At 44.7% G+C, this 23128-nt stretch overlaps 1 protein-coding gene across 1 annotated transcript; it reads left to right on the top strand.

Moving 5' to 3' along the window:
* The first annotated feature begins 15084 nt into the window (after positions 1-15084).
* LOC129857973 (protocadherin beta-15-like) lies at positions 15085-23128 on the top strand. Its single transcript, XM_055926776.1, has 4 exons — positions 15085-18033; positions 21392-21450; positions 21594-21709; positions 21934-23128. The coding sequence occupies exons 1-4, from the start codon at positions 15478-15480 to the stop codon at positions 22275-22277; spliced, it is 3075 nt and encodes a 1024-aa protein (XP_055782751.1). The 5' UTR covers positions 15085-15477; the 3' UTR covers positions 22278-23128.

Here is a 23128-nt window from a genome sequence, read left to right as displayed (position 1 = left end):
AGAGAGAGAGAGACACAGACACACACAGAGAGAGAGAGAGAGACACAGACACACACAGAGAGAGAGAGAGACACAGACACACACACAGAGAGAGAGAGAGAGAGAGACACAGACACAGAGAGAGAGAGAGAGAGAGACACAGACACAGAGAGAGAGAGAGAGAGAGAGACACAGACACACACACAGAGAGAGAGAGAGACACAGACACACACAGAGAGAGAGAGAGAGAGAGAGAGACACAGACACACACAGAGAGAGAGAGAGAGACACAGACACACATTTTGAGCTTCGAGCCATGTCCTCAGTGGCCTCACAGAGGAGAACGCTCGGTCAGTCCCCCCTCTTCTGCCTCCTCCTTCACCTTCCTTCCTTCCTTTCCTCTCATTCCTATCTGTTTTCCCATTCCGTGTGGAGGAAGGGGATGTTGGGTAAGATTAACCATGATGATGCCAATGATGGTGGTAAGGATAACGATGATGGTGGTGGTGATGAAGAGGAAGACAGAGATGCTGAAATGAACGGTAATAACAAAATCATGTTGCACGGGGGATAACGATGATTATGATGCCAATAACGAGGATCCTGATTTCACCGAGACTGTAGTAAATCACCTCGGCTATGTTTACCTAAGGCCTTTCAGGTGCAGCCTAGCGGACGAAAGCCCCTCTCAATACCGCCACCTTCAGGACAGAAGCCATCGTTGACAATGAAAAGTGCCATTGTAAAATATATCAATATCTTTGCTACTGTAATGGTATAGCTATCACTACACATGCAGATGAACATATCATTTGATAGAGTGTTGATCTTCACATAGTAACCCTACTGGAGACCTACTGAATAACTGAATTGTCTAGGGTCTATGGCTCTAGGCTGTTCGCAATGGTCTTGAGTCGCAGAAATGACCTGTGTTCCATGCCAGGTCGATGACTGTATATATTTATCGGGTGTTCTAAACAGAGAATTATAGATATACTAACTTACAGTCAGTGCATTCAGCTAAGTTTAGTAGGGAAAAACAACCCCATATCACAGTCAGCTCTACTGGTACATAGATTGTGTGAAGGTGACAGTAGGGATAGGTCAGATCTATTGTGTGTATTTCTGTGTTGGTGACAGTAGGGATAGGTCAGATCTATTGTGTGTATTTCTGTGTTGGTGACAGTAGGGTTAGGTCAGATCTATTGTGTGTGTTTCTGTCTTGGTGACAATAGGGTTAGGTCAGATCTATTGTGTGTATTTCTGTGTTGGTGACAGTAGGGTTAGGTCAGATCTATTGTGTTTGTTTCTGTCTTGGTGACAATAGGGTTAGGTCAGATCTATTGTGTGTATTTCTGTGTTGGTGACAGTAGGGTTAGGTCAGATCTATTGTGTGTGTTTCTGTGTTGGTGACAGTAGGGTTAGGTCAGATCTATTGTGTGTATTTCTGTGTTGGTGACAGTAGGGTTAGGTCAGATCTATTGTGTGTGTTTCTGTGTTGGTGACAGTAGGGTTAGGTCAGATCTATTGTGTGTGTTTCTGTGTTGGTGACAGTAGGGTTAGGTCAGATCTATTGTGTGTGTTTCTGTCTTGGTGACAGTAGGGTTAGGTCAGATCTATTGTGTGTGTTTCTGTCTTGGTGATAGTAGGGATAGGTCAGATCTATTGTGTGTGTTTCTGTCTTGGTGACAGTAGGGTTAGGTCAGATCTATTGTGTGTGCTTCTGTCTTGGTGACAGTAGGGTTAGGTCAGATCTATTGTGTGTGTTTCTGTCTTGGTGATAGTAGGGTTAGGTCAGATCTATTGTGTGTGTTTCTGTCTTGGTGATAGTAGGGATAGGTCAGATCTATTGTGTGTGTTTCTGTCTTGGTGATAGTAGGGTTAGGTCAGATCTATTGTGTGTGTTTCTGTGTTGGTGACAGTAGGGTTAGGTCAGATCTATTGTGTGTGTTTCTGTCTTGGTGATAGTAGGGTTAGGTCAGATCTATTGTGTGTGTTTCTGTCTTGGTGATAGTAGGGATAGGTCAGATCTATTGTGTGTGTTTCTGTCTTGGTGACAGTAGGGTTAGGTCAGATCTATTGTGTGTGCTTCTGTCTTGGTGACAGTAGGGTTAGGTCAGATCTATTGTGTGTGTTTCTGTCTTGGTGATAGTAGGGATAGGTCAGATCTATTGTGTGTGTTTCTGTCTTGGTGACAGTAGGGTTAGGTCAGATCTATTGTGTGTGCTTCTGTCTTGGTGATAGTAGGGTTAGGTCAGATCTATTGTGTGTGTTTCTGTCTTGGTGACAGTAGGGTTAGGTCAGATCTATTGTGTGTGTTTCTGTGTTGGTGACAGTAGGGTTAGGTCAGATCTATTGTGTGTGTTTCTGTGTTGGTGACAGTAGGGTTAGGTCAGATCTAGTGTGTGTGTTTCTGTGTTGGTGACAGTAGGGTTAGGTCAGATCTATTGTGTGTGTTTCTGTCTTGGTGACAGTAGGTTTAGGTCAGATCTATTGTGTGTGTTTCTGTGTTGGTGACAGTAGGGTTAGGTCAGATCTAGTGTGTGTGCTTCTGTGTTGGTGACAGTAGGGTTAGGTCAGATCTATTGTGTGTGTTTCTGTGTTGGTGACAGTAGGGTTAGGTCAGATCTAGTGTGTGTGTTTCTGTGTTGGTGACAGTAGGGTTGGTGGAATGGGGCAGATTAAAATGTCCTGATTGATCTGTCTGTTTCCACCCACCTGGAATATTCTGGAATATTCCTCTCCTGGCAGCCGGTGTGTGTGTGGGCCAGTGTGTCATGTTTATGAGAAATGATGTATGCGTTTGCATCTGTTACCAGATGTATGTTGATTTCTCTTTGGTGTGTGTGTGTGCAGCCTGTTTCGACATCTGTGTAACTTGCGGGAATCTTATAATCTGGAGCTGGAATATGTGCTCATGTCTGTGTGTGTCTGCCACTCCTCCACCCCTCTCACTCCTTCCCTCTTTTCTCCCGCTCCCTCGTTCTTTGACAGCTCTAATAAGTACACTAGGTCAGGTTACACCCCTCCATCCATGCCAACTTCTCCCCGTGTTGCTGTTCTTCCTCTCTGTCCCCCTTGTCTTGACTTTCTCTCCCTCTGTTCTCTTTCCCCCTTCCCCGCGTTCTCATATAAATACATACTCACTGTCTCTCTCTCTTACCAACACACACTTTCTCACGAACATGCAGGCAGGCACACACACAGACAGACGCTGACGGACGCACACACACACACACACACACACTGTCTCTCCAGGCCTCTCAGGTTGCTGATATTTTCCATTTTTTTGCCCGTATAAAGTAATAGTAATAATATTAGCGGGTGTGACAGAGCTAGGGTCCACGGGCTGACACCGCCAGGACTCCTGTAAATATCCCCCTTTTTCTGGGGGAATCCGAGACGCAGCGCAGAACCTCAGTTTACACAGCTGAGGAACATGTGAACAAAACTCTCCATTTCGCTCTCCTCATCTCACTCACTTTCTCCTCCTTTCGTTCTACCCCTCTCCTCATTCCTATCACTCCTACTCTCGGCTCGCCCTACCCCGCTACTGTGCCGCTCTTTATCCTCCCTTTTCCCCCCTCGTCCTCCTCTTTTCCTCCCATTTCTCTCTTGTTTATCCCCGTTCTCTCTCTCTCTCTCCCCTTCTCCTTCTCCTTCGGTCTCTCTCCCTCTCTGCCACGTGACGGATGTGGTGGCGACACTCCTGCCATAGTGTATGAGGGCAGGACAGGCTCTGCTTGAGGCGTTGAGGTGAAGAGCAAAGTGAGTGGGACTCCTTCTCTCCCGTCTCCTTTATCTCCCTCTACCTCCCTCCCTCATTCTTTCTATTTGTCTCCCCTCTCCTCTCCCTCTCTCTCCTTGTTGCAGGCTCTCCCTCTCCCCTTTTTCTTCTTCAACATCTGCTGCAGCAATCAGCAGTTATCTCTCCATAGGGGCCATGCATGCACACGCCTGGCCACACGCACACACACACACACACACACACACATAGTCAAGGTCATGGACACACACAGACTTATTGGCACTGATGCACAAGTACTTGAAGTTGGACAGATACATGCACCCGTGCAAATCTGTGCACGTGCACATTCATAACCACACATAGTAAGGAGACTGGGTTTCTGGGTATTATGCAGCATGCACTAGGGGAAACTCTTGTTCTTGTTATCTTGCAGGACTGCTGTCGCTCTTTGTATTCTATGTAATAGTTGTCTGATTGTCTGTGTGTCAGCGAGGTTCTAATTATGCCTGAGGACCCAAATGAAGTGTGTGACATGTGAAGTGCGTATGGGTTTGTGTGTGTGTGTGTGTGTGTGTGTGTGTGTGTGTGTGTGTGTGTGTGTGTGTGTGTGTGTGTGTGTGTGTGTGTGTGTGTGTGTGTGTGTGTGTGTGTGTGTGTGTGTGTGTGTGTGTGTGTGTGTGTGTGTGTGTGTGTGTGTGTGTGTGTGTGTGTGTGTGTGTGACGTCAGTCCATAAAAAGCTGCAGTACTATTCTGTCCCCTGCTGTGTTTACCGGTCTCTGCCTCCCCCTACTGGATATAGATAATAGGTACAACAACACAACATTCACATTACAGTGCTGCCCTTCAAATATACACTATCTTCCCGCTTGTTTAATTTCACAGGTAAACCAACCACATCTGACAACTTTGGAGATCATTGCAAGGAAGACCACCGCTACCTAGGCCTATTGCAAATACCGCAACCATTATCAGTCTATTACTGCAAGACGAAATCTGTAACCTAGGTTTACTGTTAGATCAGGGGTAAATAGAACGTTGTTTATCATGTATGGTGCTTGTAAGTGGACTATCTGTGATGCTGTTCCTGCATATTCTACTGTTGATAGGCAACCGGTGGACTTTAATATTATGACGTGGTTGTGAAAGAACAAAGGACCATTCTAAAGTCCTACCTCTGCTGAAAAGAACAGCAAAGAACAGCCTTCGCTGTGGTTTGGACACTGGTGAACGACAAGCATATGCTGGTCCACAGCAAAACCAACATCAAGTCACATTATACTGGCTAGCAAAGTCAGGTTTAATTCCTATTGGAATCCAGCCAGAGTTGGGGATATCCAACAATCCGACACGTTATTCCCCAACAATCAGAATGACCGCAAGGGTTAGAAAGATGAATATGTGAGACGACATAAATCATATAAGTGGAACAACCATTTTCGGTAACAGGTGCAATAAACCCAACCAAAAGAATTGTTTAGAAAAATGTATGTTATTTATCTTTGTGTAGCATGAGATAAATTCATTGTTTAATTAATCAATCAATGAACATGCAAAACACAGATATTGAAACTAACATTTAAAAAAAAAAATCTAACTGCAATAGAGCATGCTTGGAAATATGATAATGGGGCGTGGTTTTGATGGGTGTGGTTTTGCAGGCCAGCTTGATCAAGCTGGTCCAGCTTGATCAACATGGACCAGTTTGGTCACCAGCATGAGCTGGTCCCCAGCATACCAGCATCACTAGCTTGTCGGCCAGCCTAACCAGCCAGACCATGCTGGTCAGACCAGCTTGACCAGCATATTTTAGGCTATTTATACTGACCATTTTTATTAAACATGTATAAACTGTGTATATAATTGATATGACAATATTTTAGGTTGGCAATAATTCTATTACACAATTTCTGATATATCCCATGCCTTCCTTTTATTTTCTCACATAAGTAAAAGCAAGAAATGGATCACATATGCCTCTACTGCCATTAATTCCAAACAGACTGGTTCGGATTTCTCCCTGACCAAAATGACTGACATTAGCATACCATTCTGGAACTTTGAGTGTTCACGACACAGCCCTTCTAGGTCAATAGGATCTATTTGTATCTCATACAAAAAGTCAACCGCAGCCAGAGGCTGTCGGCGCTGGTTTAGCTCAGTGGTTATGACAAAGCCTAGATACCACGGTCCACATCGGGTTGGCGGTACGAACCGCGGGCGCTGTCCAGCGTATGCAAAAGGTCTCCAAAGCGGATGTTGATTTACTACAAATCAGAAATGGACTTGACATCGAATTGCAATGAGTTGAACTCACCTGTACGGAAATGCCTGCTAGGGGGAAATGTGTAACCTAGGCCTACTGTTAGATTCAGGCTACACACCCTTTTCTAACTTCATTCTCGTGAATGATGCTTAAAAGTGAGCTCTTTTTGATGCTGCTACCTGTGTAGTCCGCTGTTGATAGGCAACCGGGAGACTTTGTTCTTTTACAGCTAGCCTACGCCATAAGAGTAAAGGCCCATTGTAAGGTCACACCGTGGTTGTGCAGGTGTAGAATAGGCCTACTTCCCACGCCAGTTTAGCTGAGGGGTTTCTTCTTATATGGCATATACCTTGAGGTATCAAACCGCAGGCCGTTGCCTGGCGTTGTTCTCCATCTCTTTTAAACGTAACATCCATACGGTTTCCTTCCACTATTGACAACCACTATGTGACCTATGGGATGCATACATAGTAGCCGAGAACTCGTTTTTAAAGATTTGTATTATTATTATTCATGGGAAAACGCTACGCCACAAATAGAAACAGATTCCAGAAATAGTTTCTGATTGATTCATTCATTCATTCATTCGTGTGGTTAGGCAGACTCCAGGAGTCTACATTTGTTGGATGACATTAAACAGAGCTTTTTGGCCACGCACACCAGTGGTGGGTTTGGCGTAGAAATGAGAACGCATGAGAAGAAAAGAATCACAAACCTACTGTAAAATATGGTGGTGGAGCTTTGGTGTTATGGGGCTATTTTGCTTCCACTGGTCCTGGGTCCCTTGTTAAGGTAAACGGGATCATGAACATTACCCAGAACCAGGATATTTTTGCCCAAAACCTGGATGCCTCTGCCCGGAGGCTGAAACTTGGCTGCAAGTGGATCTTCAAGCAAGACAAAAAACCCAAGCACACGTCAAAATCCACAAAGGAATTGCTACCTGGCTGCAAAATCTAAATTTTTCTGATTTGCAATGAAACCCATTGCAAATCTGTGGTTTGAATTGAAGATGGCAGTCCAAGAGTGCAAACAAACAATATCAAGGATCTGGATGGATTCTGTATGGAGGACTGGTCTAAGGTTCCTCCCAATGTGTTCTCCAATTCATTAAAACTAATTTTGAAAAAAACTCACCCTCATTGTCACGTGTGCTCCCTCTCCGGCCTCTAGGTCGCCAGGCTGCTCGTTATGGCGCACACCTGTCACCATCGTTACGCGCACCTGCGCGTCATCAGACTCACTTGGACTCCATCACTTCCCTGATTACCTTCCCTATATATGTCACTCCCTTTGGTTCCTTCCCCAGGCGTCATTGTTTCTTGTCTGTGCGGTGTTCGTGGGTTCTTATTTCGTATTATGTTACGTTTATTTATCCAAACACTCACTCCCTGAACTTGCGTCCCGACTCTCAGCACACTCGTTACACTCATACGGTGAGATATTAAAATGGGGGTGTTTTGACCCTTACCTTTGAGGATAAAAAGGATTGCTTGTTAAACAATCTTTCTCTGATCAATTGTATCAGTACAAAATAGAATTTCTTCAAATGTTTTAGTATACAATATCGCTCAGTATATAAGTTATTTATTTTGCACAGTAATTTTTTATCAAGGGTGTCAATAATTTGACCGCACTGTATCTAGGCTTGCCCTGGATGTTTTTATAGGCCACGGGATGAAGGTACGGTTGCAGTTGATAGTGACAAATGCTCATGCTGGATCGTAATCACATTCCCGTGGTGTGGTGCTGCAATATCCCTAGTGTTATATGGCTGAAGAGCATTTGATAATGGTGCACCAGCTTAACTCAACGGTTACTACTTACTCATGTTGCGACTCCTTGTCGGGCCGCCGGCTGAGGGGTCGAACCGTGGACGCTGCCTGGCTCCTTTAAAAAAAAATTTTTTTTTAATAGATTTTTCTGTTACACATTATTACATCAGTTATTTTTCTTCAGTTAGGATATCCTTTGATTAGGAAATATATTAGCCTGGTTTTATTGTGAGGGTGGCGTTGTCTTGTAAGCTGTCTCTAAACATGGTTGTCATCCTGGTCACTTTAATGGAACACTAGTCCCTTTAATAATGTTTACATACGCTTTTTATTTTTAACTGGGCACTTTACTTATTTCATTTTTTCATACTGTACTTACATTTTATACTGTATTTCTTAATTCCATTATTTCACTTTTAGATGTGTGAATTGTTAGATACAACTGCACTGTTGGTGCTAGGAACACAAGCATTTCGCTACATCTGCAATAACATCTGTTAAATGTGTATGGGACAAATACAATTTAATTTAGCAGGCCTATTAAAAATTAAACCGTCTTAATGGGCAGGCTATTTAACCCACAGTTGTGTGGCTTTGCTTACCTGTAATGCCAGACTCTCCATGTACGTTGCCCCTGTGTGCTGCCTGAATTACCTACATGTACCAGCAGGCGTTGCTCTGAGACCATGGAATATCAGATAATAACATGAACAATTCAGTCTAGAATGATTTCCTGTAGGTGGCTTTCAGGCACATTTTAAGCCATTTCAAATTAAACCACCTTTACCTATATATGGCCTAGTAATGATGAAAACAACAAATTATAATCATAAACTAAGCAAAAAAAGAAACTTCCCTTTTCAAGACACTGTCTCAAAGATAGTTTGTAAAAATCCAAATAACGTCACAGATCTTCATTGTAAAGTGTTTAAACATTGTTTGCCATGCTTGTTCAATGAACCATAAACAATTCATGAACATGCACCTGTGGAACGGTCGTTAAGACACTAACAGCTTACAGACGGTAGGCAATTAAGGTCACAGATATGAAAACTTAGGATACTAAAGAGACATTTCATAACTACAATTCAGAATTCTGAGTTAAACACACCTGTACGGAGATACCTGTGACGCAGGCTAGGCCTAAACTATGCCTACAAGGTCAAAAGTCGTTTTGCTGCATGTAACAACTCTCGGCGCTGGTTTAGCGCAGTGGTTACTTCAACTCAAAATGCTATGTCAAGGTCAGCGGGCCAGCGTAATTGTTTGTAATAAATAACATTGATTGAATTGACAGCAATAGATATTAACCAATTTTGGTCTCTTTATTATGTTAAGTGTATTTAACCATAGATACATTTTGAAAAGTTTATGATAGGTCAGTACCCATCCAAAGTACTTAGTTTTGCAGTCTTTCTGAATGTAAGCTTTATATCAGGTAGATGGCGCTCTAGAATCACGAATGAGAGAAGTGAATGCTTTGTTTTGAAAATGGATCCTTCAATTCTTTGCAAAACCGTCTAAACTAATAAAACGAAACCTGGCATGGGGCACAAAACTGATGTAGATCTACCAAATGATCTTAATAATCTAACAATCAAATTTTGTACCAGAATATTCTCGGACTCTGTCTACTTGCACTCACTGGGAACCTGCAGTTCCGTCTTGAATTTTGTTAGTATTTGTTCATCTTTATTTAACTAGGCAAGTCAGTTAAGAAAAAAATCTTATTTTACAATGACGCCCTATCACGAATAGGTATCACGGCCTCCCCTAATTCGGACGACGCTGGGCCAATTGTGCGCCGCCCTACATAACATAGGTTAAGGAAGACTTGTGCGTTACACTGAGTAACGTAGCCTATATCATAGCAGAGGTCTTAAGTCGTTCTGCAGCCTCCCCTTCTCAGCGCAGGTTTAGCTCAGTGTAACGTTTGTCGTCGGAATGAGACCAAAGCGCAGCGTGGAAAGTGTTCATGATTTAATGCTCACAAAAACACTCAAACAAAAGGAGACCACTAAAGCGCACAGTTCTGTCATAGAAAACAACACCGCACAAAACGGAAATGACAACTTATATATGATCCCCAATCAGAGACGACGATAGACAGCTGCCTCTGATTGGGAACCACACTCGGCAAAACAACAAAGAAATAGAAAACATAGATTTTCCCACCCGAGTCACACCCTGACCTAACCAAACATAGAGAATAAATAAGGATCTCTAAGGTCAGGGCGTGACACTCAGAGGTTACTTCAGCTGTCTAACTATCTAATGGACCTCAGGTACGAAAACCTAGAGTTTTTGGAAAAAAATATTCAAAATACAAAAATGAGTTGTATTTTTCTTATTGATGAATGAGGGTTCAACAATTAGGATAACTTCCCTATTGAGAGTTTACATTTTGAACTTTCAGTCTTACATTGTAGCCTACAATGAGGCTTTATTTTTTTTAAATCATCAATAAAACATATAATTTAAATGAATGGGTATAATTGTGTGCTGAATTAAAGTAGTTTGTAAAACCAGCTTATAGGCTACCATTTTTAGGCTTCAGGTAGCCTTTGCCTTGACATTTCACAAACATTTGACAAATTAGAATGTAGGCTTTGGTTTGACTATATAGTTTAATATTGAACTAGTTTTATTGTTGCAATGTAAAGAAAACAAAGATTATGTTTGTAGGCTACAGTATTGCAGTCCTATCTGCCCTGTCATTTCTTCACCTCAAATTATACGGTAGATGGCGCTCTAGGATCATGAATAAAATAAGGATTTTCAGTAGGCCCAAAGATAATCAACTGGGTTCCCAAACTTCCCACACGGCTTAAGGTCCAGTCCCTTTCAATACAATTCAGGATTAAGGAAGTGAATGTAAATGAACCACAGTTTAAGATTTTAATTTTTTTGTTAATAAAATATACCTATTCAATTGGAAGAATAGGTTATGACAATTACAAAACGTTTTGTTATAGAAAATGTATTTACAAAGTTATCTTCAGCTTCATGTCATGTTAAAAAAAAAGTATAGTTGCGAACAGGGCCCAGATTCACGAAACCTTTCTTAAGAAGAAATTTGATTGTTGAAAATAAAGATCCTGGAAATGTTGTTAATTCCAAGATAGCTAAACCCTTGTCTTAAGCTCAGGTCAGTGAGAGAAAAAAGCGAATGAAACCAATTCGACATGTTTAATTCACTCACAAACTTCATCTGAAAGTTTCAGTATTGATTATTTTAAACATGATTTAACATGTTTTAGAACAGTAATTTTAGTAAGAAATATGTTAACGCGATTACCATTGCTAGCTAGATATCTAGCTAAAACGGATGCCTAGCAACAAACATCTTAAGAAGATTTCAAATCAAATTTCATTTGTCACATACACATATTTAGCAGATGTTATTGCAGGTGTAGCGAAATGCTTGTGTTCCTAGCTCCAACAGTGCAGTAGTATCTAACAATTCACACCAATACACTCAAATCTAAAAGTGAAAAAATGGAATTAAGAAATATATAAATATTAGATTGAGCAATGGCATTGACTAAAATACAGTAGAATACAGTATATACATATGAGATGAGTATAGCAAATAATGTAAACATTATTAAAGTGACTTGTGATTCCAAGTCTATGTATATAGGGTAGCAGCCTCTAAGGTGCAGGGTTGAGTAACCGGGTGGAAGCTGGCTAGTGATGGCTTTTTAACAGTCTGATGGCCTTGAGATAGAAGCTGTTTTTCAGTCTCTCGGTACCAGCTTTGATGCACCTGTACTGACCGTGCCTTCTGGATGATAACGGGGTGAACAGGCCCCGGCTCAGGTGGTTGATGTCCTTGGCGATCTTTTTGACCTTCCTGTGACATCGGGTACTGTAAATGTCTTGGAAGGCAGGTAGTTAGCCCCTGGTGATGCGTTGGGCAGATCGCACCACCCTCTGGAGAGCCCTGCGGCTGCGAACGGTGCAGTTGCCGTACCAGGCGGTGATACAATCCAACAGGATGCTCTCAATTGTGCATCTGTAGAAGTTTGAGGGTTTTAGGGACCAATATTTCTAAATTTCTTCAGCCTCCTAAGGTTGAAGAGGCGCTGTGGCACCTTCTTTACACACTGTGTGTGGGTAGACCATTTCAGATCATAACTGATGTGTACACTGAGGAACTGCGCTCCCTCTGCTGTTTCCTGAAGTCCACGATCAGCTCCTTTGTTTTGTTGACGTTGAGTGACAGGTTATTTTCCTGGCACCTCTCTCCCAGGGCCCTCACCTCCTCCCTGTAGGCTGTCTCGTCATTGTTGGTAATCAGGCCTACTACTGTTGTGTCGTCTGCAAACTTGATGATTGACTTGGAGGTGTGCAAGGCCATGCAGCCATGGGTGAACAGGGAGTACAGGAGGAGGCTGAGCACGAACCCTTGTGGGGCCCCTGTGTTGTGGATCAGCGAAGTGGAGGTGTTGTTTCCTACCTTCACCACCTGGTGGTGGCCCGTCAGGAAGTCCAGGACCCAGTTGCACAGGGCGGGGTTCAGACCCAGGGCTCCGAGCTTAATGATGAGCTTGGAGGGTACTATGGTGTTGAATGCTGAGCTATAGTCAATTAACAGTATTCTTACGTAGGTATTCCTCTTGTCCAGATGGAATTGGGCAGTGTGCAGTGCGATGGCGATTACATTGTCTGTGGATCTATTGGGGTGGTAAGAAAATTGAAGTGGGTCTAGGGTGTAAGGTAGAGGTGATATGATCCTTGACTAGTCTCTCAAAGCACTTCATGATGACAGAAGTGAGTGCCTCGGGGCGATAGTCATTTAGTTCAGTTACCTTTGCTTTCTTGGGTACATGAACAATGGTGGATATATTGAAGCAAGTGGGGACAGCAGACTGGGATAGGGAGAGATTGAATATGTCCGTAAACACTCCAGCCAGCTGGTCTGCGCATGCTCTGAGGCTAGGGATGCCATCTGGGCCGGCAGCCTTGTGAGGGTTAACACGCTTAAATGTCTTACTCACGTCTGCCACGGAGAACGAGAGCCCACAGTCCTTGGGAGCGGGCCGCGTCGGTGGCACTGTGTTATCTTCAAAGTGGGCGAGGAAGGTGTTTAGCTTGTCCAGGAGCAAGACGTTGGTGTCCGTGACGTAGCTGGTTTTCCCTTTGTCTTTAGACCCTGCCATAGAAGATATTTCAATTGTTTTCTTACGAACTTCTCAATTTTAAGATGTTATTAAGGAATTGCAGTTATGAACTTCTTAGGAACTTCTTTTTTTGTTTCTTAAAAAAGCTTCTTAAGTTTTTGCGTAAGAAGTGTTTTGTGAATCTGGGCCCAGCTCCGCCATTCAGCCGGTTAGCAGGGCACTGTGCAGGACGAGACCACCCCCCCATCCTGTCTCTCGCTCTCCTCTTTCCCCCCCCCCCCCCCCCCCCCCCTTTCTCTCTGTGTGTGTTGTGTGAGAGAGGAATGACCACTGTGTGTGCTCGGCCGGGTCAGTCAAGTGATTGTTGGTGAGTGTGAGCAAGGTGAATTCGCCGTCGGACAATGCAGTGGGGGTGCAAGGAAATGCGAGGGCGGATGAAACGATGGTAATGCTCCGTGTAATGCATGTTAATGTAACAGGCACCGAGGGACTGTCGGTACATCCAACTGGGTGCTTAGGGATTATTTATCACAAAACATTTGTATTATGTTGGGGAATGGTTGATCCCGGATAGCTACACACTAATCCTCCACTCCGTTAATTAAAAAGACGATGAAACCAATGGAAATTGTGTTTTTTCAGAAATGTAATCATTTCTGGAGAAGCTTAACCATCTGCTGGAGGTTAAGTCTGTGAGCAGATTGTGTTTCTGGTTATTTAAACCTGCGGATTTAACTTCTTTTTTTTTCGAGAAGAAGTGCGGATGGAGGGTTTCTGTGGGTGAGGGGGGGGGGGGGGGGGGGGGGGGGGGAGAAGGGGGTCGTCGCTAAGGAAGGGTGTCCAACAAGCTCTCACAGTTTCATGCCAGAATTAGACCTTCATGTTTCTCAAATATCCCATTTCGAAGATGTTCCAAACGCTGAATTTCGAAGTGTTTGGTTACTTAAATTGTATCGTTAAATTAGGCATTACCTCCGAATTTGGACGTCGAAGACAGACTTGTATCATGGTGATCTGCCTGGGGTTTCGGGAAGATATTTATGTGGTGTCCGTGGCTGTGTTGTCAGCTCAAGTGGAGGAATTTGAGCGTTGAGCCACGGCGTTTAATTAGAATGCGACTCGAGTCTGTCGAGAGAGGAGGCCTAGCGTGCGGATTCTGTAAGCCTAGTGTGTGTGTGTGTGTGTGTGTGTGTGTGTGTGTGTGTGTGTGTGTGTGTGTGTGTGTGTGTGTGTGTGTGTGTGTGTGTGTGTGTGTGTGTGTGTGTGTGCGCGCGCGCGTGGTTGATATCTGACTGACTGGGCAGGATTAAAGGGGAAACGATTAGATGTGCGCAAACATGTACCGCACTCTTAACAGACCCGGGTCGTCCTCTTTGTTTTATCAGAGCCAGACCTGCCAGCTCCATAATCTAGTCAAGTTATTCCATCCTATTGACATCTGTTCATATTACTTGGGCTAACATTTAGCCTTGTCTGTACAAACAACCTCTGTCTTTTGTCATGCTTTTATGTTATCTCCGTCAAATGACCGCAATTATCCCTGCAAATTATAATGTAAAATGTAATGTTGATATAATCTGAACAGTAATACCTTTCTGTGATTAAATTGCGTGATTGTGGTTTTATGAAGTGGCTTTTATGATGATAGTGTTGATGCATGTTCAGAGTTGTAATGCGTGTTTGTGCCAGAGTATCAGTTCCTCTTTGAACGATTGTCATCTTTTTTTTTAGATGGAAAATAGATGCTCACAAACAACCTTTAAAATTGAATAACCCATTAACGATAATTTTTGTAAACCCCTAATTATCTATGCTGATTAATCATCAATGTGATCATTTGGGTATTCCGTTTCTAGGAAGCTATTGGAGACACGGTTTCATATACTGGCCAGTAGCTATATGAAACATGAAGAGCCTTTTAGTGGCCTTTATTTCCAACTCTGTGTCTATGTAAAAGTGTTTTCTTGAAAGGCCTGGAGAACACTGTGCAGTGCGAGACCTCTGAAACCTCCGTCAGTTGCGTAGCGCAGTAACTAGAAAACGACACCCTCGATGAAAAGCAATTAGCTATTAATCCAAATCCGCCCCTGATGTCTCGACTGAAAGCTACGCTGCTTTCGCGTCTCTAATCGCTCCGAGGAGCTGCACCAGAGAAAGGGTTAACCGTGCTACTGTAATTACAGTCGCTGCTCTCAGGTCTTCGTTCTCCAATACAGTGCTGCTCGCAACTACGGAACCCCTCCCTCTCCTTCCACACACACCCCTCCCCACCAGCCCGATTGTCTAATAAACTGGAAATTCTGAGCGCGAGCCTCCCGCGCTCACACACTGCTGGTATTGCGCGCGGGGAGCACAACACATAGAGACGCTTAACTCCTCTCCTCCCTTTCAAGTTTACATTCTTGTTTTTATTATTCTAAAGAGCACTAATTTGATGAAAGTAGGCTACATTGTAAGTGCGTAAAGGAGCAACATCCTCTGAAGTGTTTGTTTTCTACAACAACTGGAAACGAATCCACGAATGATTTTATAAAGCGCATAATGTCAGTTACGGGTAAACTCATCCTGTGCTGTTTTCACGGTTGATGATTTTCTTGGGAAGCGCTGAGATGGAGCACAGGCTCGCGAGCACGCGGTGGACACCGTTAACCGGGATGGTGGTGTGCCTGCTGGTGTGCGCGTGTGTGGTGGACCTGGTTCTGGCACAGATTCGGTACTCCATCCCCGAGGAGTTGGACCACGGGGCTTTTGTCGGTAATATCGCTGAGGACCTCGGTTTGGACGTGGCCAAACTGTCCGCCCGTCGCTTCCGGATTGTCTCCGGTGCCAAGAAACAGTACTTAGAGGTGAATCTGGAAAACGGTATTTTATTTGTTAACGAGAAGATCGACCGCGAGGAGCTGTGTGAACGGAACCCGACCTGCTTCTTACACTTGCAAGTGGTGATCGAGAATCCGTTAGAACTGTACAGAGTGGAGGTGGAGATTTTGGATGTGAACGACAACTCTCCCAGCTTCCCGTGGAGTGAGTTCAATCTGGAGATTACAGAGTCAGCGGCGCCCGGGTCCCGGTTCCCGTTGGAGAGCGCGCAGGACCAGGACGTGGGCACCAACTCGCTCCGATCCTACCAACTGAGCTCCAACGAGCACTTTGTACTAAACATCCAGACACGTAATGACGGGAGCAAGTTTGCCGAGCTCGTGCTGGGGACCCCGCTGGACAGGGAGCAGCAGAAGACGCACGAGATGGTGCTCACAGCCGTGGACGGGGGGTCGCCAGAGCGTTCGGGCACGGCTCTCATCACCATCACGGTGCTGGATGCCAACGACAACGTGCCAGTTTTCGACCGGTCTGTTTACCGGGCGAGCCTGGTAGAAAACGCACCGAGAGGGACTTTAGTGCTGAAGCTAAATGCCACTGATTTGGACGAGGGTGCGAACGGGGAGGTCTCATACGCGTTCAGTGGGCATGCACCCCTCAAAGTGCGCGAGCTGTTCAGCGTGGACCAGTATACGGGTGAGATCAGAGTGAAGGGGATTGTGGACTATGAGAAAGCGAGTGTTTATGAGCTGTATGTGCAGGCTAAAGACAGGGGTCCCTCAGCAGTGGCCGTGCACAGTAAGGTACTGGTGGATGTCTTAGATGTGAATGATAACGCGCCGGAAGTCATCCTCACCTCCGTGTCCACACCTGTCCAGGAAGACGCGCCACCGGGCACGGTGATAGCCGTTATAAGTGTCATGGACCGGGATTCGGGAGAGAACGGGAATGTGGACTGCCATATCCCCAGCAACGTCCCCTTCCAGCTCCACTCCTCTTTTAAGAACTACTACACTCTGGTGACTAGCGAGTTTCTCGACAGAGAAGCCGTCTACGAGTACAACATCACCCTCACGGCCCGGGACCTGGGCTCCCCGTCTCTCTCCACTCGGAAAACCATCCTCGTCCAAGTGTCTGATATTAATGATAACCCCCCGCGCTTCGCACAGCCATCATACACCGTTTATGTGACCGAGAATAATGCCCCGGGCGCATTCATTTGCTCAGTCACTGCTTTCGACCCTGATTCTAATCAGAACGCCTATCTGTCCTACTCGATTCTAGAGGGTCAGATCCAGGGCATGCCCGTGTCCACTTACGTCTCCATCAACTCGGACAACGGAAACATTTACGCGCTGCGCTCCTTTGACTATGAGCAGCTAAGGAACTTTCAGATACGGGTGCAGGCGCAGGACGCCGGTTTCCCTCCGCTCAGCAGCAATGTCACGGTAAATGTGTTCGTTTTGGACCAGAATGATAATGCTCCGGTTATCGTGTCCCCATTGCCCAAGAACGGGACCGTGGCGACAGAGGTAGTCCCGAGGTCAGTGGATGCGGGGCACTTAGTCGCCAAGATCACTGCGCTAGATGCGGACGCAGGACAAAACTCGCGCCTCTCCTACCAGGTGCTCCAGGCTACGGACCCGGGGCTGTTCAGTGTCGCCCTCTACACGGGAGAAATAAGGACGATTCGCCGGTTCGTGGACAAGGACGCTACGAGGCAGAGAGTCGTCATCCTGGTCAAGGACAACGGGCAGCCGCCTCTCTCCGCCACCGTCTCTATCCTCCTCTCCGTGGTTGACAACGTGCCGGAGTCCCTGTCTGATTTCGGCGACCTCACTCTGAGCCCCCAGCCCCCCTCCAACCTCGCCCTCTACTTGATCGTGTCACTGAGCACCATCTCGCTAATCTTCCTGGTGGCTATTATCGTCCTGGCTGCGGTCAAGTGTTACAAGGACAGAGAGACCATCAGTGGGTATAACCTCCCCCCCTTCGCCTGCTGCTGTTGCGGGGGCTTCCAGCCAGAGCCGCCCCCGGAGGTGTTCAAGAAATCTAACCTAAACCTGCAGATCTCCACCGGGGCGAAGGTGCCCACCAACTGCATGGAGGTCAATGGCAACGGTACTCTGTCCCAAGCCTACTGTTATAAAGTATGTCTGACCCCCGAGTCAGCTAAGAGTGACTTTATGTTCCTGAAGCCGTGCAGCCCCGTTAGCACCCCGAGGAACAACGAGGCAAAGGGGGCTGATAACTTGGCTTGGAGCGCGCACCACCGGAGCTCATCGGTGAACAACCATTCCGGAGCCACCACTCCAAATGAGGTAACGTGAGAGTAAATGTGTTGCCATTCAAATAATTGATTTTGATAATCATCAAGTACACGACATTCCACCTAATGAAGGTCAAATCATACATACGAGAGTGTAATATGTTTGACTGGACAAGAACGATATTCATATCAACGTAATAGATCAGACTTGGTCAAACTTTCTCCTAATGCAACCAACACCTATTTAGTTTACATTTCTGTTGGTGTTTAGATTTGACAAACCATAACCTTGATCATACAGTAATGGCAAGTGAGTAAATTTAAAAGGAAGTGAAATAATTAGAGAGTGGATATTCTAGTCACAAAGGCTATGCGAGAAAGCTGAACACGCCACGGTATATTTTACGCCGAGCATGTGTCGTGGAGCGTATTTCTCTCCTCTCGCACACAGACGTGAACAGTCTGCCAGAGATATCGGTTTCACAGAGCAACGGAGAGGAATACACCTCAGTCGTGTTTTTTCTTCGACGCTTGTATTTCGGTCCCTGATCTATGTCTTGTTTCTAATCTATTTGCGCTGTCTATAATCCTCATTTGCCCATTGTTTGTTTATTTGTAAACATGTTTGAAATAATAGTGATTTGAGAAATCCCATAACGTTTGCATAATTGAGTATTGTGGGTACAATGTCATTGTCTGGTCTGTCTGCTGTTATGTGATACGAGAGAGAGACATATATTCAGTCTATACTTTCCTATCAAAAACCACCAGTTTGAATTGATTTCTAGTAGCGTCTGCGAATTTCTACCGGGCTACAAGGTGAACGGCTGACAGACACGTAATGACGGGAGCAAGTTTGAAATAGAACCCCGCTTGTCTGGCCTGTAGTATTGTATCAACGACCGTTCTGGAGAATTCTGCACCTCTACTTCTTTTCATTCTAACGGTTTTGGGCCAATAACCCCACTAACTATGCCTCAAGGGCACAGACACGGCCGAGCCATTATACGACACACAATGCCTTGCATACGAAAGGGTGTCGCGTCCATTATTGATAAAAAATGCTAATAGATAATTTTGGGGGACGGGTGAAGGGGTCCAAGGACCAGGCTGGGACGTGGCGCGCCTGTAGAGTGCCCTGGCGTTGTCCTCGCGGAATGAGAGGAGAGAGAGATGTGGATCCTGTAACCCGGACTCAGGGCTAGACATAACATAGTTAACATCAATCTGGACTCAATGATAGCCATAACATAGTAAATGTAAATAAGGGACACTCCAACTAGTATAATATGTACAGTTTCGTACGGTATGTATTAATTTGTGGATGTCCACCATCCATTTTGTATGATATGTTACGAATTAAATGTTGTATGATATGTTACGAATTACAATTGTACAATATGTTACAAATTTCAATTCCTATAAAATGTTGTGAATTCAGAAAAACGTATGATATGTTACGAATCACAATTTGTTGTGGGAATTGGTAGCTCGGTGGCTAACGTTAGCTCGGTGGCTAACGTTAGCTCGGTGGCTAACGTTAGCTCGGTGGCTAACGTTAGCTCGGTGGCTAACGTTAGCCACCGTTAGCTCGGTGGCTAACGTTAGCTCGGTGGCTAACGTTAGCTCGGTGGCTAACGTTAGCTCGGTGGCTAACGTTTGCTAGGCTATGGTTTAGGGTTTAAGGTTAATGTTAGTAATTAGGTTAAAGGGTTAGGGTTATGCTAAGTAGTTGCTAATTAGCTAAAATGGTACGTGATGAGATCCGTACACGCAACCTTAGGATTGCTAAATGTTTGGTTATACACCTGCCCATCTACCCTGACCAGGCCCTTTATCTACTTCCCCAGAGTCAGATGAACTTGTCGATAACATTTGTATGTCACTGTGCTCAGTATGAAGGAGGCTCAAGGTAGTTTTTCAAGCCAATGCTAAACAGCGCTAGCACAATGACTGGAAGTCTATTGGAATTTGCTAGCATGTAACCATACCAAACGTAACATATCATACTAATTTGACTGTCCCAGATTTACCTTTACTATCTTACGTCTAGTCTATGAGACCAGGCTGGTAGACCCGTGTTCCGAGCAAAAGTGAAGGATGGGGGAGGGAGAGAGAGGGGGAGGCGATGTCGACACGGCTGTTGCTGGAGTCACTAGATGGGACCGGCAGACCGTGAATGTGATGTGTGCGTATTGCCTATTGTCATCTCTATAATCTGGTACAATGTAGGCAGACAGTGTGACGGATAAAGGGACACACTTTTTTCCTGGAATATCTCCATCTCCGTGTAGACGAAGACTAAAAATGTCAGTCCCGTTCATAGCAAGAACACCTCTGGCCATATAAAGAGCTTGATTCTAGGTCATGATGATTGTTCTGCTGGCAGCTATGTCCCTCCAGGGGCTTGGTGTCCTTGATGACGTTAATTGGTACCCTTAAATCACCCCTGTGTTCCCCGAGAGTCGTGTCGCGGATGAAAGCATAAAACCTCAAAGACTTACCAATTAAACAGTGGGATGGTTATATAGCCTAGTTGTCAGCCATAACAATGGTGTATGTAGGCCTGCATGTAGTGTAATTTCAGCAGGGTGATAAAAAATGTTTTTTCATAGATTGAAGGTGGAAAAGTGGAGTGGTCTGTGAAACAGAGTGATCAGCTGAGATGACCTATAGCGTGTAAAGCTGCAAGGACTGCACAACTTTTCCCGCTTCTCAGCAAGACAGTAATTCAAAGCATGTTCTCAGAGCATCAGAGTAATATGAACATTAAAAAAAAATGATGCATAAAACCCACAGAACAATTACTTGTGTCATTTTCTTAATTTTCCTGAGTGGCACGGTTTCCTTTGAAGATGAAAATCGTGTTTTCGTTTCATCCCGCTGGGATTCTAATTGGGTTTTGTGTATTACTCCCGATGAATGTATTTTGAAAACCGATTCCAATAATACGCTTACGTCGCATTCTTCTTGTTAACAGCTCTAAGTCAATTAATAGAGCGTGGCATCCATAGGCTACTATGAGATTTATACCCGGAATAAATATCACTCCGCGGTGCCCGTCCCCTCCCCTGCTGTGCTGTGCTGCGGTGGATGAAAGCGAAATAATTGACAGGCAAGTCATTGCTTATGGCACGGCGCACTTCCTCACTGCGTTCTGAAATAAGGCCACAGGGTGGCAGTCAAGCTCCATGGAAAAATATATCCGGATATAATGAAGCCTATAATATGGAAATGAAAGAAAGTATACTATTGGATATGTATCACTATTCTTACATGTTTAACCGTCTCTTCGGCGAAGTCGTTGAACCAGTAGGCTATATTACTGCTGGGTGATTTCAGAACGGTTGTTTGGTGGTTTGTAAGACAGGACATGTTTTAAGATTGTATTTTCTCTCCTTTATCTGTAGCTCAAGCAACCAAACACAGACTGGACCCTCACAAAGAACCAGAACTCCTCTTTGAAAAGGTGACCGTTGCTTTTGACATTACACTTACAACTACCTCAGCATACCGGTCTTTGATATATACCTTATTAATGTTTGGCCGTTGTGTGTTCACGCCATAAAGCATTATGTGATCATTTATGGTATGAATCTTTATCCTCTGTAGCTGTAACTCTATCAACATGGATGGCACTCTGATGAGGAAGGCCATGCATGCAGACCCAGAGAACTACATGACACCCATGACTGGCCAGTCCTGGACCTGGGGCACCCACATGAGGGGTAGGTGAAGGCCTGGGCCTGAAACACACAGGCACACACAGACACACACACACATCTAATGCCTCTCCCTGGATAATAGAAAACAGCCAATGAACAGGTGGCTAATGAGCACATAGGTGTACCACTTCTACGACGTACATGTGTGTGTGTGTTTTGTGATATCCGTCTCACCTTGATTTCAGTCATGCAGTATGTTAATTGACATAATCGCTCTACTTCCACAGACTACAAGATGTCTCCTCCTGCCACTGGGCCTCCTCCTCGCTCTTGGACCCCCCGGTGCACCCCTCCACCCCAGCAACAGCCCCAACCCCAGCAGCCTCCACTCCCCCCACACCCCCACCCTCACCCTCACCCCCACCCACCTCCAGACTACCAGCATAACGTGTACATCCCGGGCACGCCGTCGGCCCTGTGCACCCTGAGGCCAGCAGCCACCCACCACCGCAGCGAGCTGGACGTCCACAACTCCTTCTCTACCTTTGGCAAGAAGAGACGCTTCATCCACAACTACGAGCCCCAGACAGACGCAGCAGCTGTCATCAACAATGACCTGTATAATGATTAATAATGGGATCCTGAGAGGAAATGAGTGAGTGAGTGAGTAGCCTCTGGTATGAATGAGCCCTATGTCTGCTAACATAGTAAACAGACTAAGGCTTGAATGAAAATGAATGAATTAAATAAGTGTACAAATGCCCGGAATGAATGAATTAACTTTCGACCTCGATAATAAAGGAAAGAGGGAGATGGACTAATGTTGAGGAGATGGATCTAAGAAGAGTGATCTCGTTTTTATATCTGCCACTGTTGGCCATTGCTATTTTTGACACATTACTACCACATGTTTTCCACAGTCTGTTTTTCAATGGATTTGAGTCGTTTACCAGACGCTCTTATCCAAAGCGATTTTAAAGGAGCAATTAGGGTTAAGTGCCTTGCTCAATGGAACATCGGCAGATTTTTCACCTAGTCGGCTTGGGGATTTGAACCGGTGACATTTCGGTTACTGGCCCAATGCTCTTAACTGCTAGGCTACCTGTAGCCCAGTATGATAAATCATTATTAATTATTAGCGTTATTATTTTGACAATCAGCGTGGATCAACAGTTTGACGAGAAACATCCAAATAGCCTAAGATTGGACAACGCTTTGCACATTGTTCTAAATATGAATTCTATTTTTGAATGTTTAAGAAAAGGAAAATAAATACAAATAACCAGGTTGCATTCATTCACCTGAAACGTTTGAAAATGTGTGGGTCTGTCAAGCAGATCTTGTGTGAATATATATGAATATAGCCTACTTGTAGATGCAAACTGCAATTGTGATGCAGGTGATCCACAAAGACTTAAACAGTCAACTACCCAACACATATACTGTATATACATTTCTGAGAATAAAGTATTTTTTCTCATA

This window comes from Salvelinus fontinalis, chromosome 6 (assembly GCF_029448725.1).
Source record: "Salvelinus fontinalis isolate EN_2023a chromosome 6, ASM2944872v1, whole genome shotgun sequence".
NCBI classification, from domain to species: Eukaryota; Metazoa; Chordata; class Actinopteri; order Salmoniformes; family Salmonidae; genus Salvelinus; species Salvelinus fontinalis.
The sequence above is the reverse complement of the archived record's forward strand: the minus strand, read 5'-3'. Positions and strand labels throughout refer to the sequence as shown.